We start from the raw sequence: 18,669 nt of genomic DNA on the forward strand, positions 1-18,669 counted from the left end.
AACAATGTCACTGACTTCTGCATCTTGACTCGATATTTTTTTTCTGAGCAAAAATGACAATCTGCATTTTTAAAGAGCTGAATCATCCAAGGGAGCCAAGAATAAAAGTAGGATAAGCTGGAAAGTGAGTCAGCTGCCTGAGGGAGACAAAGGTTGATGCTGAACACTGAGTTTTCTTTTAATACTTTAAATCAGACTTTTGAAAGTGAAATAAAAAGGAGTTGTAGGCTTGGACTAATGTTTTAAAATTTGAATTGAAAAAAAATGACAAGAGAAAGCCGCAGTATGGTTTAGAATTGTTTTATTACAGAAATATCAACTTCAAATAAAATTTAAGAGAATTTTAAAACAAAAAGGTAAAACTGTTAAAAGTACAGTATGAGTTTGCATAGCCTGTGAAAGAGATCTATTTGCAGTTTGTATGCATTTTCAATTCATATGAACACATTCACACACAAATGTAACTTCTCGTCTCATATTATGGCTTGGATATTACAACTGACGTGCAGCGAGGTATCTTTGTGTAATGAAAACATTTTCAAAGGAACAGTGAAAAAGGCCTGTGAAAAATCCTGCAATATCCATTAAAAAGCAAAATTAGAAACTTAACAAAAAGGAGCACATGCCACCATTTGGGGAAAATAATTTACAGTACATCATCTTTAGTATCAGACGGGCAGGGAGATACCCTTCCCTCCTCTCTGCATGGAGAAGTACTTGCTAATTGCTAGTTAGCTTAGCTGCGTTGAATGCTAGCAGTGGGGCAGGAGAGAAAAGTGTCCCAAAAGTGGTCAAATATACAACACTCAAAATAATTTCTTTGCCTGTATCCATACAACTTGTGCTTAACATTCACCATGATAGAACTGATAAGGCTTTTGAGACAACTTTCTCTACTAACCCACAGAAATCATTCGTTGCAGCTAAGTGAGCTAGCAGCAAGCTGTCCAGTGGCAGTCTAGAGTTCCATAAAGCACACAGAGGAATCAGAAGGGGGGCAGCTGCTTGTCTGAAACTAAAAAATGATGAACAAAAAGCCCAAATAGTTGGCATGTTCCTTCCCGTCAGCACATTGTAAGCCACATCAAATCTGTACCCAACGATTCATGGTGATGGCTTCATCATATTAAAATGGATATATTCCAAATTGTATTCACACGCCACGATTTGAGATCCCAGCATTAACTGTCCCACTTAAAAGGAGACCATTGCATAGATGTGCCTGCACACGAGTGCATATTCTCAGAATGCAAGAAAAGTATCATTCCCTTCTTATTTGCAGTCCATGAGGAAACGTGAATCGAGCATCATGCCACAAGATGACATCAGGCTTCCCTCTGCACACAAGGAGATACTACTAACATCAAGAATAACAAATGTGAATCCCTTTAATATATACAAATTATAGCAGTAGCTCTTTTGTGAGAAGTGAACTGTGCATTTAAGTTAAAAAAAGGCATTCATTCCTCCTCAGGAAACTTGAATTTAGCATAGATGATGAGCATGACTATAGACATGACGACGCACATCGAACCAATCACGAGGTAGGCGATACCCAGGAACTCGTTCTTGCCACCCATCCAGGACACGTTGCTGAACACCACCTTCTTTCTGCCGTCGAAGCTCAGAACGGGATAGTCTGGGAGGGGGAAAGCGTCAAGGGTATATAAGATGACCAGAACTTTCTTTCACTCACGTGTTCTTGTATCAGCTTCCATGAAGTCCTACTGTTCAATTATCTATCTGAATGTACTCTTTTGAGAGAATTGAGTGACGTAAAATATGTAACTCAAACTTCAAGCATTACTAATTGAGAATAAGACATTGAAGATACAGTTTACAGATTATTATGTTTCCTGAAGTTGAAATCCTGCAAATTGCCGGTTTTAAAAATGTTTTGGCTTCCTGGACTCAAAAATCAACTTGTTAGAAGTAATCTAAGGGGTACATGTATACCCAAATGCAGTACAAATCCCAGGCATTCTCTTTAAAACACTTAACAATGCCTTTTTTTGGCATGTTGGACTGATAAAACAAGACTGATGAGTTTCAGCCTCGCGCCTTTATCAAGTTATCAAAGAGACGTGTTTTGCTGCGAGTTCCTTGGAGGTTTCTTGCACTTTGTATGAAGCTGATAGTTTTATATATAGTTTACAATTAATGGAAACTAAAGCCATTAAAATACGATTTGAAGTTAAGAGATTCAACCTTGGAAACATACCTGTTGTGTAATAGTAAAAAGAAAAGAAAATGATAGCATTTGCCTACTCATGGGCCTGTTTTTTTCTCCCTCTCTCACCTAAACAAATCCTCTCATTGTGTTCGTTCTGCTTGGGTGCAAACAGAACCACACCCAACTGGAAAAACAGGTCGGGGCCGAGCTGCTGTTGTCGCAGTAGCACAGTAAGAACACTAGTGGTAATATCATTATTTGACCCCTTTAGAATTGAAACTTGATACACGTTTGCATTTTTGTGAAACTTTTAAAACCACTCCAATGACAGTGATGCGAAAAAAAGGCCAGAATAGATCATCGTCGGGTTTTATGTAAAGAATTTCTATCTTCCATAGGCTAGAACCTGTTTAGAAATCGAACATACGCTGATGTGTCTGATGAAGATAAGGGAAAAATAAAAGTGTCTGCTTTTTAATACAAAATTTAAAGCAGTTCCTGCTTTCTCCCTCGTGCTACAGAGAATCGAAGCTCAGTAAAAGCGATTGCAAGCAATACAAGCACCATCTTGTAAGACGGCCCTAGAATACATGATGTGTGGAAGGATACTGTAGGCAATCTTGAGGGAGTAGTTCCCCGCTGGTAACCCCTCGGCATAATCCCCTTCTGTGATACGTCGATACAGTTTTCTGAAATCTGGCAGGGCAGCCCTCCGCATCCACACCAAGAAATCTTGATTGATGAAGCCGTTGTTTGCTGGGTCTGACGGGTCCAACTCATAAGCAGGTTTAGGCCAAAATACAGGTTTCACAGTACCTGCAAAACAAACCCTTCAGTAACTATGATTTCCACGATTTAAAAAAAAAAAAAGTCTCTCTTATCCACAATATCAGTCACTGAGTACAACATGAGCAAGTTATACTCAACGGAAATGAAGTTACTACCATTGAATGCATTCTTCAGAGGTTTAACGCTGGGGTTTCTGTATTTGATGTTGTAATCGGTCCACCAAGCGATTCCTTTCCCATCCAAGGGTACCACTTTCTTCCCAGTAGGTACCGTCTGATACAGCACAAATGTGTCTTCCCGGCAAAAAAAAAAAAAAACAAATAAGCATTCAGTTAACGCTGCCATTAAAGCTCGTTCACCAAGTTAGGTGATCTTACATGAACATACCGTTGAATAAGCTGTTTGCGATTGCTCCGCATGGCACTATTGGTTTGTTGTTGACATAGTCATAGGGGACACAGTCGTCAGTGGGACTCTTCAAGAAAGACAGAAATTTGCATTTGATGCACTCAAATGACCAATCATATCGATTGATACTGGCCTATAACTGATATGTTGGTTTATATGTTCTGAAGACATAACAACTTGTTTTTTTATGCGACATATTTCAGAAAAAGACACCTGTAGTAAATTATAATAATCAAACTCCTTCTTTCAGTGCGCTGATGTCATTTTAGACAATAAAATGTGGTATTTTTAACAGGAAATATCCAACCTCAATTACATATATTTCTACTACATATGAGAGATTATTGCGGAAAGGATATCGGCCGATGTATCGTTGTAGAATTCTTTTTTAACTTGTTGATATTGGCACCAGCATCAAATCTGAAAATTCAGCTCTGTGCCAGATATCTGATTTCATTGTGGACAAATCCATTTTTTTGCCTTGAAAATTGTAACAGTGTGTGTTATTTTACACACATTTCCAATATCCTATGTTGTTAACTCACTTTAAAGGCACTGAGGTCTCCAGACAGCTGCTCGGCATCTTTTGAGACACCGTACCTTCTGTAGTTCTGGAAGTAGTTTGACAAACCATAATAAAAGAACACCGGCCCCTGTAAACAAAGAAAAGGCATCACAAAAACAGATGCGTGAGTCAGACTTCAAACTGGTGTGAATTAAAGAGAAGTGTGTGTGTGTGTGTGTGTGTGTGTGTGTGTGTGTGTGTGTGTGTGTGTGTGTGTGTAAAATGACATTGCCACCTTAAATAGAGTGTTGATGGTGAAGTTAAGCGTGCACTCGCAGTTCTTCACATCTGGGTCAGAGCATTTAAAGCATGCAGAGTTTTGTTCTACACCAGTGTAGTCAAGCTGCAGGGGAGATGAGAGGTGATTATTAAATATTGATCACTTGCAATTCCATAGTGCCTTACACACCCCTCACCTTTTCAAACAAGTCTACAAGCCATTTGCATGTAAAAAAAAAAAAAAAAAAGTGCATAGGACATGCATCCCCCAACCCATACGCACACTTTAACATGAAAATAATGATTATATTTGCTTCAACAGGTTGTTTTTTCCCCCTTCATATTTATTTTTAAAGATTTAATTGAATAACATTTGAAATCTTGCATCAGATGATTTCAGATCTCTCTCATACCTCCAGCACTTGGATGCTTCGTGAAGTGACAAAGAGAGCAACCCCGATGCCTATGAAGGCCAGACCGATGATGACAAACCCCGGGATGACGATGCCAGCGGAGAGCATGGGTTGCCAGGCAGGAAGCCTCTGCTGGGTGAAGGCGGTGTTGTCAGGCCGGTTGGCTGACTCCCCTTTACTCTTCTTCACCATGGTGCTGGTTCTGTAGAGAGACATACGTGGTTAGCTCAGTTCGTTCATAGCATGTTCTCATACTTATTTCAAGTTCTTTCACTCATCTTTGTAATGTCTAGATATTCACCTCCCGTTGCTGAACTGCAGCAAGAGTCAGAGACGAAAACAGGCTGAAGAATCTACTTATCGCCAACTATAAAGCTCACTCGTACTTCAAAGTAAACTGGTTCAAAGATATTCATTATCTATAAATAAATTTGGGGTTTACTTACTTACAGTCCGCTAAATCTCAGACATAAAGGAGTCCAAAAAACATGAACGCTACTTCCCGAAGGCGCTCCGCGACATATCACCTTTACCTGTCTCTTCCCCACCTCCCCAGCTCATCTTGTGCTTCCTCCTGTGTGACGTCACCTCAAACCGATCTGAGATCAGTTAAGTCGTTCACCGCAAAGAGCCAACCGGACAAAAGTGTGAGGAAACGCTGAATCACGACCGATAAAAGCTAGAAACTTCGATCCAAACTATTTCCCACTTTATGGTAGAAACACTGCGTTTGAACAACATCGTGTGAAAACAGAAAAACCGGAAAAAAACAGACTTTCGAGAAGCAAATACTGCCTCTCTTTTTATTGACAGTTGCTTCAGCCAATCATTGTACTATGTAGTATTGGGTAACACTTTCGATCCACCAATCGACATAGAGCTGATTGAAAGGAGCCTGCTGCTACTGTGCTATCTTTGTGTTGACATCTTCGGGGGATTGAGAGGTAATATCCATAATTATGAAATTACAGACTTTCCTTTCCCACTCAAAACAATGCACCGATGTGTGGGGAAGTGTACCAAGCGTGTACCGTCAGTTTGTAGGTGCAGATCACTTCTGTAAACGACGCCGGTTGCTCTCTTTTCTTGCAAGTCGCACCTGCTACTGTGCCACTGTTAGCCGGGGACTCATTGTTAGCAGCTTTAGCTAACGTTGCCTGTCTCGTATGATACATTTGGAAGTAGACGTATCTGGAACGATTCAAGTTGTATTAAAGTACACATGTCGTTGCACCGATGTGCAATTAGCACGACTTTATATAGAGGTGGATATTATGTTAGCCCCCGTCTCGAACAACAATTTCGTTAGCTAACACAAGCTAACTGTGAAAGGTACTCTGCTATTAGCGTTGTAGTTCGAGCTAGCTAGCTATTTTTAATTGGACGAGAACGGACTTTCTGTCGTCTGTTCAGAGTAGCTTCTTAATTATCAAATATCCTTGTGGGGATTAATTTTATTTTAACATATACACCAAAGTCCGTATCGAGGTAGATATTTTTCCTCCATTTAAAAAAAAGGGTGAAAAAAACGCCACAATGAAACACATTGACTGTCTTATTCTTAAATGTGTAGACTTTAGTTGTAATGTGAGAGGCCAATATTTTTCTTTAGCTGGTCCTGTTCGTAATCCTATTTCTGGTTCTGTCTTCATTTCTTAGTGTTTGAATGGATATTACCCGGTGCACGGAGAAATGGGTAAAACAAGACAAGGTTATTGTTACTTGCCATGGAGCCCTCATTTCATTACACCATGACATTCACACACCTACGTCATTCTGTGACACAGGTGTGACATTTTGAGGCGATGAAGCATCTCCCATGTTTTCAGCTGATTACCATGTGATAGCAGGTGGACTTATGTATCCTATTTTGAATTAGGACTATTGCAATTAGTGACACATATCTCAATTTTTTTTTTCCCAACAGACACGATCCATCATGTTCATATTTGTTTTGAGAAATGTTTTAATTAATACATTAATATTTAAGCCGCCACATTTTATTTATCCACGACTACTGTTTTGTTCAATATTTTATTTTATCTAATGTATGCCGCCCTTTTTTCAGGAGAGGCCTCCAACATCCTCCATTATGCTGTCTAGTAAGAAGTCAGATGCTGGGTCCTCTTCCTCGTCCTCCTCGTCCTCCGCAGGAGCAGCTGGAGGTGATAGGGCCCCAGTTTCTGATGCCCAGACTGGTCCTTCAGTCTCAGCTGCAGGACCTATGGATGTAAAGAAGAAGGAGAGATCATCCCCTAGTGGGGAGCCTGGAGGAGCGCCTTTGCCCCACCAAGCAGGCCCTGGGGGGGTGGACGTGGACTCAGCTGAAGTCCGCAGGACAAGTCGACGCAAGCGAGCAAAAGTAAACATTTAAGGATTCTGCTCCCTCTGTTTCATAGGGAAGCCCTTTGCCATTGATGAAAGGACTTGATCACTCTAATCTATGTGTGTTTTTTGATTGTAGGATCATCACATGTTCCGTTTGCAATTCAAATCATTTTTCTTCCTGTATTTGCAGTGTGACGTTCATGGCGCTTGCAATAGATGCGGGAGCAATGCGAGGATCGAAGCACGGGAATGCGGGTTTTAATGATGCTTTTATTGTGCCTATTGTTGCAGGTGGAGTACCGCGAGATGGACGAGAGCCTGGCTAATCTGTCGGAGGACGAATATTACTCTGAGGAGGAGAGGAACGCGAAGGCGGAGAAGGAGAGGAAGCAAGTCATCCCTCCTCCCGCTCCTCCCCCAGAGGAAGAGAATGATAGCGAACCAGAGGAGCCATCTGGTGTGTCTGATGCATCAAATCAAAACAGTAAAAAAGAGACATTTTTTTTAGTAGTTGTTATTTATTCTTCTGTCCCCCTCCTGTTGACAAGTTGCCCTACTGACCATGTTCATAACCTTTTAAGAAGTGAGTTCAGTACTAACGGAATGTTTTCATAATTAGGCGTGGAGGGAGCTGCTTTTCAGAGCCGTCTCCCTCACGACCGTATGACCTCCCAGGAGGCCGCCTGCTTCCCTGACATCATCAGTGGCCCTCAGCAGACTCAGAAGGTCTTCCTCTACATCCGCAACCGTACAGTAAGTGTACATGTACACACATTACCTCATCTTCAAAAGGCGCTGGGATTATGTTTATGAACCATTTATAGATACTGCTTCCTGTTAACCCCTTCCAGCTCCAACTGTGGCTGGACAACCCAAAGATCCAGCTGACCTTTGAGGCCACAGCACAGCAGCTCGAAGCTCCGTACAACAGTGAGACATGAATTCTATTTCTTTTTCCCAAGAAGATTTAAGTTTTGGGATTTAATGAGCTTTGTTTGCTTTTAGGTGATGCTGTGCTGGTCCATAGGATACACAGTTACCTCGAAAGGCACGGTCTCATTAACTTCGGCATCTACAAGAGGGTCAAACCTTTACCCAGTGAGTTCACTTCGTTTCTTGGAAAATACATTTTCAAAATATTATGTGTTCTAAGGATTCTAAATTCATGCTTGTCATCGCAGCTAAGAAGACTGGAAAGGTTATAGTGATCGGTGGCGGCGTGTCTGGCCTCGCTGCGGCTCGACAGCTGCAGAGCTTTGGTATGGATGTTACAGTACTGGAGGCTAGGGTAGGTCACTTACTGGGTGTCTCAAACCTTCTTATTATTTCAGGTTAAGATGCACTGTTTTTGTTTGTGTTTTAGTATCCAGCCGATGGTTTGATAAATGGAATATAAAATAGGCATTCTACTTATTATGACGTAACAGGTTACTAAGGGTTAATTTCTGAAGGTTTATGACTTATTTAAGTTGACCACGTTACCGTACCAATGTTTGATGCCTATTTTTGTCAATCTGTGTGTCCAGGACCGTGTTGGAGGCAGAGTGGCCACATTTAGGAAGGGCAACTATGTGGCTGACCTAGGAGCCATGGTGGTGACAGGCCTGGGTAAGATTCACATCCCTGGTGAATGCTGAGTGTTTTGTTAGCTCCTGTCTGAGCCAGTTGTTCATCCCTTCCTCTCAGAGATTCTTCAGTTTGTAAAACCAACCTGCAGAGGGTGACATTGCACATGGGAGTGGTGTGTCATTGTCAGTTGTGTATGTGTGTATTTTTCAGGAGGGAATCCCATGGCAGTAGTCAGTAAGCAGGTCAACATGGAGCTGGCCAAGATCAAACAGAAGTGTCCGCTGTACGAAGCCAACGGCCAGGCTGTGAGTGTGTGTCTCCACGTCATAGTCAACTGTGCTCCCTCCTGGTGCACCAGCCAGACCTCCTCTTGGTGTATTTTTGGTGTCGCAGGATTTATCTGTAAATCGAAAACACGACTTCCCAGCTTGATAGATAGCAACAGGCTTATGGTAGCAGAGCCGTGCCTGAGATTTACTGGAGGCAGCTAATGCTTGACAACATACCTTCCTGCTTCACATTGACCTTTTTTAGCTCCACGTTGGGTCAAGTTCCCTTACAAGCAGCTAACCTCAAGAATAACCATTCATCCCATCAGTGTAGCTACAGCTGTATTTGATATTTCTATCCAGATGATATATATGTTTTAACTAAGACCTCATGTTGTTTACATCCGTTAAATGAAGATGTTTGTGAATGCTCACAAGTTTCCTCTTGGCATCAAAGTGTTGTGTGTTTAGGTCCTCAGGGAGGAATCTGGCTTTCCCCAAGCCACAAAAACACAATGAATTGTGGAGTCATTTAATTTCTTCAGTTGTCATCAACAACAGCCCCAGTTGCTTTCAGAACAGAGCAGACCACAAAACAGATACAGTCATTAAATGTCATAAACATGGAAAATCAAGAGTGTTTTTCTCTTGTTCTGCCCTTTAAGTGGTAGCAACAGTAGGATGTTTAGGTTCATGTTCAGGCCATTTCCATTGAGACCAGCCAACTGGGCTCTAGGAGCATCCACATCATCTGTGACTTGTTTCCTCCGCCACAGGAAAAATGCAAATGAAATGTACATGTTTTACTTTAGTGCAAATCTGTTTGAGGCTCAAGTTGTGTTTACTTAATATGTTCTCTCTTTCTCCCTCTCCCTCCCCTCTTCTTGTCTCCTCAACTGCGTCTTCCGCTGAACAACTAAAGGGTGAACGGTGCACAAGTGTATGTATTGGTTTATTTTACAAATTTCATATCACTTAAGACAACATCCTCTTCTTTGGTGGGTTACTGAGAGTAACCCACAATGTCTCATCCTTCTATTAAATAATACCTCCCGTCTTCTCAAAAAAAAAAAACCTTTGGAAAAACACATTTTTACTTTACTGTTTTAGTTAAAGACCAAGATCCACAAAAGAATGGCTTTTTTAAATTGCAAAATGTTTCTGCTTTGAATTGGGAACTAACAGAGTTTGTCTTCTTTACTCATATAAATTCCAACACAAATGATGATTTTGGCTCCAAAAGCTGAATGTAAAATTGGTATACAGTAAAAAAAAAAATTTTTTTTTTTTTTTTTTACTAAAAAATGTCCACAAATGTCACGTCTCCTTTCCACATATTGAAGTTTTGGGCCCATTTATCCGTTAACGCACTTGGAAGTCCATTCGTTCCCTGTGGACACCTTCGTGATCTCTGCTGTTTGCAAAGCGTCTCCATATGTTTACTTTTGCGCCAGTATTTGCAAGAGGCCGTTGAAGAAGAAAAAAATTGATCTTTCACAGCAGAGTTCAGATACGTTTTGCAGACAGTGTCAGCAAAAACAAGCTAACGGCTGCCAGTGAGCTAAATAAGATGCTTTTTCTACCTCTGACCCTCTCTGTGCTCCACGCTGATGTTCTACACATGTCGAAAACAGACCAAATTAGCCTCTCACCATGGGCTAATCTGCTGATGTTTCTAGCACCTACACTGTGTATTCTACGAAATCAGACACCAGACATCCGAATGTGGACACAAGGCGCCAATACCGAAAATAATAGATATGAAAATAAACCTCCATACTGGAGACGTGACATGAAACCTGTTGCTGCACTATTACTGCGCCTTTATTTTTGTAAATGTCCAGCGCCACTGGCAGCCAAAGTACCTGCAGCCCTTTTGATTGCATAGAAAACAAAAGTTATGCTTTCAGGATTTTGGTGCTGAGGCGTTGGCCCCATTGAGCCATCGACATTTGAGGTGTCACAGGTGCTGCACACCAGTCAAGTCTGGCTCTCCTCCAGCACACTGAGTCATTCCAAAAGCATGTTTTAATGTGCTATTGCTTGTTCATGAAGACGCAGCAACAACAGTATTCGTTCCTTTTCTGTTTACTAATGAACCCGTGACTTTTATGTCTCATCAAAACGACGACATGTAGAGACACAGAGTTGCAAAGATACAATTCAGCTTTCGGAGCAAATCACAATCCACCTCTGCCGTCATACACCTGCCTGACGGTCCAAACGTCTTTATTGTGCGATTGCAGGTGCCGAAAGAAAAAGACGAGATGGTAGAGCAAGAGTTCAACAGACTGCTGGAGGCCACCTCCTACCTCAGCCACCAGCTGGATTTCAACTTCCTCAACAACAAGCCGGTTTCTCTGGGACAGGCCTTGGAAGTGGTCATACAGTGAGTGCTCACAAAATGACTGATATATGTACCCAAATAATAAGAGGTGGGCACAGATTCTCATAGCTGTACCCTGTGTGTGTGTGTGTGTGTGTGTGTGTGTGTGTGTGTGTGTGTAGGCTGCAGGAGAAGCATGTGAAGGACGAGCAGATAGAACACTGGAAGAAGATTGTGAAGACTCAGGAAGATCTCCGGGATCTTCTAAACAAGGTCAGTTCTCTTCAGGACAGCAGCAGACATGAGTCTCACACTGTCAGTGAGTTTTTAATAGACTAGAATTGCTCTGCGAGACTTAACCGAGTCTCCTTTTCTTTCTCCTTCAGATGGTGGCCACCAAGGAGCGGGTTAAAGAGCTCCACCAGCAGTATAAAGAAGCCAGTGAGGTCAAACCCCCCAGGGACATCACAGCTGAGTTCCTGGTGAAGAGCAAGCACCGAGACCTCACTGCGCTCTGCAAAGTGAGCCCACGCACCCTTACAGACACACAAAAGAACATGTGCAACAGCAGCATAGGGAACTGTTCTCCTGACATTTCCTGTGGATCTTTTTAAACTACAGACCAGTAACGTTGACAGATTGTTTTCCAGAACAGATTCTTTTGTGACACTTTCATTACTCCCTCAAATGTCTTGAAGCAGACAGACCGCACCGTTCCCAACTGTGTTTGTGGTGTCGCGGCTGTTGCATAGTGTCTGTGTTTGGAACTACTTTTGAAGTAGAATGAAGTTTCCTGGGTTGTCAAGAGGTCAGAAGGTCGCTCACTGTGTGCTTTGCTCTAAATGTGTAGCACTGAGGAGGGTAGATGTGTTGTAGACCAGTAGGACAGGGAGGACGCTGTGCTATCTAAGTAAACCAGACAGGCTATGTTTAAGTGGTTTAATGCCTCACTAGGATGTATTATTAGAGCGAGTGCTGCTGTTTTATTTTTGGTGTGGATAAATCACCTCTGTTACTGGTGTGTGTGTGTATGTGTGTGTTTTAGGAGGTCTTGCCTGGTTTAAACACAGCTGGTGTCTGCAGCGGATTTGTCTCGTACCCATCCGCTGGCTGACAAACCACTTCAAGGTCTTGAATCACTGTCTGACCTTCTTGTTTGCAGATATAGCACATCAGTGAGCATGTAGCCGGGTGTGTGCATGTGAGCGTGTGTGCACATGACTGCACCAAATATTAAGATTGAAAGCCCAGTGGAGGGGAGAGCATATCAGGAGATTTTCCCAGGTTATCTTGTGAGCCTGATGTCTCTAGACCCTGTAGGTGCTCCGACCAGCCTGGGTGCTGCTGTCCTGCTCAGTTCTCTGGTGGGGAACTGATGAGCAGCTGGAGGTGGACCTTCCTCTGGAAGCTGCCTGTCCTCTCCACATGTACTGAAAGCCTCTGGGGATGTATGCATGTGTGTGTGTGTGTGTGTGTGTGTGTGTGTGCGCGCACCATACTTGTTGACACAGATATACACACATTTCACGTTTTCCTCTCACTCAGAGACGTTTACATTTTCGTGGCATGGGGAAATGTCTTGAAAACGATTGAAGGCATCGTGATAATGTGTGTTGTTTATTATATATGGTGATGTTTAATGCTGAAATACCAGCAACAGTAAATGGTCACGCTCATGATTTATGTAATGTAATCGACATGTATCTGATGTTTAACTTTTTTTTCTTTTTTTTTTTTTTAGCTAAACAGTTGTTTTTTTTTAACTTAAAACTTGACAGTTTTTAAATAAGATTAAAAAAATTAGGGGCATATCAATGTTGTGGTGATATGAGAAAACTCAAAATACACCGATTGACCTCACTGTACTGTATATCAGAGTATCTGTGTGGGTTTGGAAGATACCGAGTCAGATAGTCCTATTATCCTTATTATTATTCATTTCAGTCCTCCATGCTAATGAGAAGTGTAATACAATCAACTCTATTTAAAACACTTGAGACATCATTTGGAAAGAAATCTGATGCACTATTAGCTCCTTAGAACTGGCTCGGACGGCAGTATTTCCAATCACAATTCTCAATCAGTAAAAAAAAAAAAAAAAAAATCATAATCTGACATCAATTATATATTTAACATTGACTATCAAGGTGTCACATGGCAAAAGTGTCACAAACTTTTTAACGTACTATGTAAAATGCACGTTTAAAAGGGATATTTGTACAACAATATCAGGAGGAAGGGGGGAAAGTACTAAACTCGTTGTTGCGCAGCAGTATTTTTCACCTTCCATTCTGCCGTGTCTCTCTACGTAGGAATACGATGAGCTGGTGGAGTTGCAGGTGAAGCTGGAGGAGAAGCTGCAGGAGTTGGAGGCCAATCCACCCAGGTAACACCCCCTGCTCCTTAGCTCACTGCTCAAAGCCCATTTGCTCCTCCTTCGTCCCTCTCACGATCGCAGTGTACTTAGTTTACCCCGCAGCACTTTTTTTTTTTCGTCCCGCAGAAGTAGCACAGTTCAGAGGGAAAAAAACAAGGTTCTGCGTCATTGATTGAAATACACCTGCAGCTCCTGAAGCAGCTGGTTTAAGTGTCTTGGGTCAAATTTTAAAATAAAGTGAATTTAAATGTTCCTCAAGACATAAGCGGTTGAGTTTGTTAGATTTCTGATCGCTCAGCAATCGCAGATAAAGTAAAGTTGGCTGTTTAGTTTGTTACAATCCTGAATTGTGAAAATACTTCACTTTTTTTTTTTTTTTTTTACTAAATTAATAGCACGTTGGAGCCCCGCAGCCCTTAGCAGCACATGTTTACTTCTGTTGTGCGCCATGGCTGTTTGCCCCATTTGTTTTTTTTTTTAATGTTTTCATTTTAGGGCTGTTTTTATATTATGTATAATTAACTTTGTACCAGTTTGAGGTTCAGCTTTTTCAGCTTGTGCACCAATAAACTTGTCCGTTTATATTAACAAGTCTGTCCCTCCATCTCTCTCCCCTCTCAGTGACGTGTACCTGTCGTCCCGGGACAGGCAGATCTTAGACTGGCACTTTGCTAACCTGGAGTTTGCCAATGCTACACCTCTCTCCACCCTTTCACTCAAGCATTGGGATCAGGTGTGTATCACTGTTCCAGTCCCGTGATTTGCGTCGAGGCAGCAGCCTGACATATCCTGACTTTATCTGCAGGACGATGACTTTGAGTTCACCGGCAGCCACCTGACTGTCAGGAACGGTTACTCGTGTGTACCCGTGGCCCTGGCTGAAGGCTTGGACATAAAACTGAACACAGCAGTGCGGCAGGTTCGATACACAGCCTCTGGTACGTGCACACGTGTGTTCATCTTCCTCTTTTGTTATCAATGTCAGTACAGATGTTTTTAACCACCTGTGTATCTGTTCCCTCTCCAGGTTGTGAAGTGATTGCCGTCAACACTCGCTCAACAACCCAAACCTTCATATACAAGTGTGATGCTGTGCTGTGCACGCTGCCGCTGGGCGTCTTGAAGCAGCAACCGCCCGCCGTGCAGTTTGTCCCACCGCTGCCTGAGTGGAAGACGGCTGCTATACAGAGGATGGGCTTTGGCAACCTCAACAAGGTTTGAACGACATTCTTCCAAATCTGAAGCCAAGCACTCAAGTCCTGAACCCGCACCGACTACAGGACAGTGCTTACTCACTTAACGATGCACTTTGTGCACCACTAGGCATTGTGGGCTGTTGTTTTCCTCTATGAATAGTAAAATAGATAAATCACTACCTAAAATCTTCTCCTGCGAACTCATCAGAACACAGAAGGAACACAGTGTGGCAGGTAAAACGACCTGACCAGTGTATTTTAAGCGTTACTCTTGACAGGTCCAGATCAGCCTTTAAATCACATCCTGTGTGTGTGTGTGTGTGTGCGTGCGTGCGTCCGTCCGTCCGTCCAGCAGGACTTAGTATTCAGTTCCTTGGGGAGGCCTCCTGCAGCTTTACTACTGCAGTGTCCTGATGTTGGCAACATGACCTTCAGCTGCTGGACGGCTTCGTCGGCCAAACACTGATTAGCATTCGGAAGTTGATTGCATTCCCTGCTGGCTTTTATATCAAAATAGCAGGTGTAATAAATGCTAAGTTAGCATCTCCGCTGTAATAAAAAGCTATAGATCCACCGTCTCCCTTGTCTCGCTGTGATAAATCAGTGTAGATGTTAGCTGGCAGCACTGAGATCAAAGGCCCCCCCGGAAATGTTTTTTTGCTTCACCCCGATGCTTTAATGAAATGGAGGATAGAGGCGGAGATTGAGAGGGTGACGTGAGGAGAGGAAGTCTCTCGGCGTGTGAATGAAAGATGCATCCTGCTGGTGTGCGTTAGTAATCCCTTCCACCAGGCGACTCACTCTGCGTCACTCCCTCTGCTCTCTGTTGCAGGGCATCATCTGCAGCACAGTAGTTTTCTCCTAATTCTGCTGCAGCTCAGTGAATACTGCATTATTATGCAATCTCAGCTGCAGCGAACTCTCCCTCCAGCAGAGGGAGCTCCACCATTCTGTCATAGGAGAGATGCAGCCATTGCTTGTTGAAAAGAGCTTCTTCTTTTTTTTTAAACTGTTGTGCGACTTGTTATTTTGTGTTACAGGTGGTTTTGTGTTTTGACCGCGTCTTCTGGGATCCCAGCGTCAACCTGTTTGGTCATGTTGGCTCTACTACAGCAAGTCGAGGCGAACTTTTCCTCTTCTGGAACCTCTACAAAGGTGACAAGTGACTTTGAATGATCAGCCCGCACAATCATTGACGTTATGCATAGCTGCTCTGTTTGTTTGTTTTTTTTAAATGGCAGCAAATCCACTTATGCTATCACATCATCTAATTAAACATAAACCTTTCTCCTGCTCAGCCCCCATCCTGCTGGCTCTCATGGCGGGTGAGGCCGCGGGCATCATGGAGAACATCAGTGATGACGTGATTGTGGGACGCTGCCTCGCCATCCTCAAAGGAATATTTGGAAGCAGCGCTGTACCGCAGGTAACCACGTCACAGAGCCACACTTGAAGTTGTTGATGTTGTGTAGAGTCCGTCTTCCTCTGGCTCACGGTGGAACTGTTTGGCCCACAACTTTACCATTTTGGTTCAGGTTTACATTGAAGAAACTGGTCCAAACAGGTCCTCACAATGTCACATAATTTTGTTTTTAAGCTGCATCATTAGGGGTTTTCAGTTTTCTTTTTTTTTGTGTGTGTGTGAATTTGTTTTTTTTCCCAACACTTACAGTGGAATGTCAAAATCCTGACTTGACCTTCCTAACCAGCGCAGCTCGACACAGCAAGCACATGTGAACACTCACTGGAAGAGTCGTCTCCAAACCACCGTCATTATGAATAATTTGCTTATGGTTTCAAATGGGATGAAATCAAATGGAAGCCAGCGTCTGAGCTTCTTACAGGTCCACCTAATATCAGCATGGAAAAAAGAGGCCTCATGTGTTTGTGTTGTTGTTTGTCGTCATGGCAGCCAAAGGAAACCGTGGTCACTCGTTGGCGTGCCGACCCCTGGGCGCGGGGCTCCTATTCATACGTTGCGGCAGGTTCTTCGGGTAACGACTACGATCTGATGGCTCAGCCCATCACTCCGGGGCCCGCCATACCGGGCGCCTCACAGGTGAGAACACGAGGGAAAGGTGGCTCGACGTTCACGTCAAAAATTGTGAGTGTGTGTGTTGTGAGTGTGAGAAAACGAGGGAGAGGATCCCAGCCTGCCCATAATTTTCTACCAAACCAAAGCCGACTAGTTTTTTCCCCAACATGTTTTTTTTGGCTGGTTTGAAGTTTGCATGGTTCTATTTACGGGCTGACTGATGTGTTCTGGCAGGGAGCTCATCTTAATTCCTCTTTAAAGTGATATTTCACCCTAAAAGGGGATTTTGCCTTTTCAAGTACCCACCATTAGGTGTCTTACACTCATGACGATGTCATAAAGATGATGTCATGAAGACAATGCACCTTTATGACATTACCTAAAGTTGAGAAAGGCAGATCACTCATGGGTGTGTATCACTCTAACTTAGCTCCATCCAACTTTGGCGGCTTGTTATTCATCGATGTAAATTTCCCCTCCCCCCAGCCTGTTCCTCGTCTCTTCTTCGCCGGCGAGCACACCATCAGGAATTATCCCGCCACAGTTCACGGTGCCCTGCTCAGCGGGCTCCGTGAGGCTGGACGCATTGCAGATCAGTTCCTGGGTGCCATGTACACACTTCCCAGACAGACCACTCCCACAGCCGCCAGCAACCCTCCACAGGCTCAGCCCACCCCAAGCGTATGAGGTGCTAACACGGGACTGCAAGGCTAACTCAAACTGATGAGACACCTCCAATGGATCCCGTTGAAGTGTTTATCACTAATTCATACTTTTAGTCTGGAATGTTAGTGATTGTACTCCCAGCGAAATGTGTGAATGTACACACAGTACACGGAGAGGGAGATGCTGGGCCTGAGAACGATTTAGTACACACTAATAATTTATTCCTCTATCAATGTGTGACTTTCCAGTCTTAAAAACAAAAGCATGTCATTAACTTTTGCTTCCACCGGTGCGTGCGTGCGTGCGTGCGTGCGTGTATGTGTTTCCAGATCTACTCATGAGTACAATCTGAACATCTAAAAACTGTTCAAGCAGATGTAAAAGGCAGATGGCCAACCAAGTAGCACATTCTCCATCCACGTCTTTTCCCTCCGGGGTCATCGCAGAGGCCTTGTCTCTTCTCCTTTGTACTGTAGCTCCTAAATTTCAGTTCTATCATTTAGGTCACAGAGTGTAGTATAGTTTGTATCATGCTAAAAAGATTTAAGATATTGAAATGTGAATTTTTTTTTTTTTGTTTGTCATGACAGTTTAAGTATTTTATTATGATTTTCATTACTTTTTTATATTGTCATGTTTTGTTATTAAAAGATTGAAATTGCAATTGGAATCAGTGTTTCTATGTCAATTGATTTGAGTAAGTAGAACGTGAAGAGCGTGTGTGTGTGTGTGTGTGTGTGTGTGTGTGAGAGAGTGTGTATGCTGCTTCCTGTTTAAGTGTTTTTGTAAATGTACATGCAAAGTATCATGGCTGCTCCTGCTTTGACCTCCCTGTGATGCTTCCTCCTTGTAGCTCTGGCTGCTTCCCAGGGTCTGTGGTAGAGCCTGTGTGTGTGTGTGTGTGTGTGTGTGGGAGAGATGAGGGTCTCTGGCAGCAGCTCTACATAGTGGGGGATCTGATGAATGAGGGGGGAGATTAAAATGGTCAACCATGAACTATGAGCTTTTTCTGTGGAATAGTTTCAGGGCTCCGTGCCACTCTGTTTCCATGCTCTCTCAGCGTCACAGGCCCTGTTTTCCCCCGGAGCCGCGGTTCTTATTATCGTGACCAAAGGAGATGTTTGATGTAACAACAGTAATTTGAGATGGAGGGCGGTTGGGGGGGGTGGACTGCAGTATATTTCACCTCCGTAGGTTTGGAGCAGTGTATAGTGAGTATTTCTACTGCTAGTCGTCTCCCATCAACTGATTACTGCCAGTCAGATATAAAAGTATTTCAGACGAGAGAGCACGGCGTGTCTGGGCAGATCCAGCAGAGGAGCCTCAGTTTATAGGT

The 18,669-nt window shown here is 43.0% G+C and overlaps 2 protein-coding genes across 7 annotated transcripts; one reads left to right on the forward strand and one right to left on the reverse strand.

Moving 5' to 3' along the window:
- Positions 1-290: 290 nt before the first annotated feature.
- tmem30b (transmembrane protein 30B) lies at positions 291-5,269 on the reverse strand. 3 transcript variants are annotated; one of them, XM_086182545.1, is made up of 9 exons: positions 5,018-5,136; positions 4,869-4,882; positions 4,568-4,769; positions 4,171-4,278; positions 3,916-4,023; positions 3,350-3,437; positions 3,118-3,255; positions 2,783-2,989; positions 291-1,639 (listed from the first exon to the last, which is right to left on the reverse strand). In XM_086182545.1, the coding sequence occupies exons 3-9, from the start codon at positions 4,757-4,759 to the stop codon at positions 1,461-1,463; spliced, it is 1,020 nt and encodes a 339-aa protein (XP_086038671.1). In that variant the 5' UTR covers positions 4,760-4,769; positions 4,869-4,882; positions 5,018-5,136; the 3' UTR covers positions 291-1,460. The 3 variants fall into 3 exon arrangements, with proteins under 3 accessions (XP_086038671.1, XP_086038669.1, XP_086038670.1); XM_086182543.1 differs by lacking the exon at positions 4,869-4,882 and having other exon boundaries at positions 5,014-5,269; XM_086182544.1 differs by lacking the exon at positions 4,869-4,882 and having other exon boundaries at positions 5,018-5,128.
- Positions 5,212-18,005, forward strand: kdm1a (lysine (K)-specific demethylase 1a). 4 transcript variants are annotated; one of them, XM_086182537.1, is made up of 22 exons: positions 5,212-5,511; positions 6,227-6,278; positions 6,636-6,929; positions 7,184-7,352; positions 7,515-7,648; positions 7,747-7,825; positions 7,901-7,993; positions 8,077-8,183; positions 8,422-8,503; positions 8,675-8,769; positions 9,656-9,673; positions 10,980-11,122; positions 11,242-11,332; positions 11,446-11,580; positions 13,372-13,445; positions 14,058-14,169; positions 14,242-14,374; positions 14,464-14,651; positions 15,673-15,787; positions 15,931-16,058; positions 16,545-16,691; positions 17,154-18,005. In XM_086182537.1, the coding sequence occupies exons 2-22, from the start codon at positions 6,234-6,236 to the stop codon at positions 17,352-17,354; spliced, it is 2,583 nt and encodes an 860-aa protein (XP_086038663.1). In that variant the 5' UTR covers positions 5,212-5,511; positions 6,227-6,233; the 3' UTR covers positions 17,355-18,005. The 4 variants fall into 4 exon arrangements, with proteins under 4 accessions (XP_086038663.1, XP_086038664.1, XP_086038667.1 ...); XM_086182538.1 differs by having other exon boundaries at positions 7,187-7,352; XM_086182541.1 differs by having other exon boundaries at positions 6,227-6,263; positions 7,187-7,352.
- Positions 18,006-18,669: the final 664 nt, after the last annotated feature.

Source organism: Aulostomus chinensis, chromosome 17 (assembly GCF_037954235.1).
Source record: "Aulostomus chinensis isolate RoL2024-O1b breed Wild chromosome 17, RoL_Achi_v1.0, whole genome shotgun sequence".
Classification (NCBI taxonomy): Eukaryota; Metazoa; Chordata; class Actinopteri; order Syngnathiformes; family Aulostomidae; genus Aulostomus; species Aulostomus chinensis.

Excerpts from the sequence above, each read along its gene's own strand:
- tmem30b (XM_086182543.1), bottom strand. The coding sequence starts at position 4,759 with ATGGTGAAGAAGAGTAAAGGGGAGTCAGCCAACCGGCCTGACAACACC. Across the intron at positions 4,279-4,567 it reads GAAGCATCCAAGTGCTGGAG|CTTGACTACACTGGTGTAGA; the intron begins GTATGAGAGAGA and ends TCTCCCCTGCAG. Across the intron at positions 3,256-3,349 it reads CGCAAACAGCTTATTCAACG|ACACATTTGTGCTGTATCAG; the intron begins GTATGTTCATGT and ends TTTGCCGGGAAG.
- kdm1a (XM_086182537.1), top strand. The coding sequence starts at position 6,234 with ATGGATATTACCCGGTGCACGGAGAAATGGGTAAAACAAGACAAG. Across the intron at positions 13,446-14,057 it reads TTGGAGGCCAATCCACCCAG|TGACGTGTACCTGTCGTCCC; the intron begins GTAACACCCCCT and ends CTCCCCTCTCAG. Across the intron at positions 16,692-17,153 it reads CCATACCGGGCGCCTCACAG|CCTGTTCCTCGTCTCTTCTT; the intron begins GTGAGAACACGA and ends CCCTCCCCCCAG.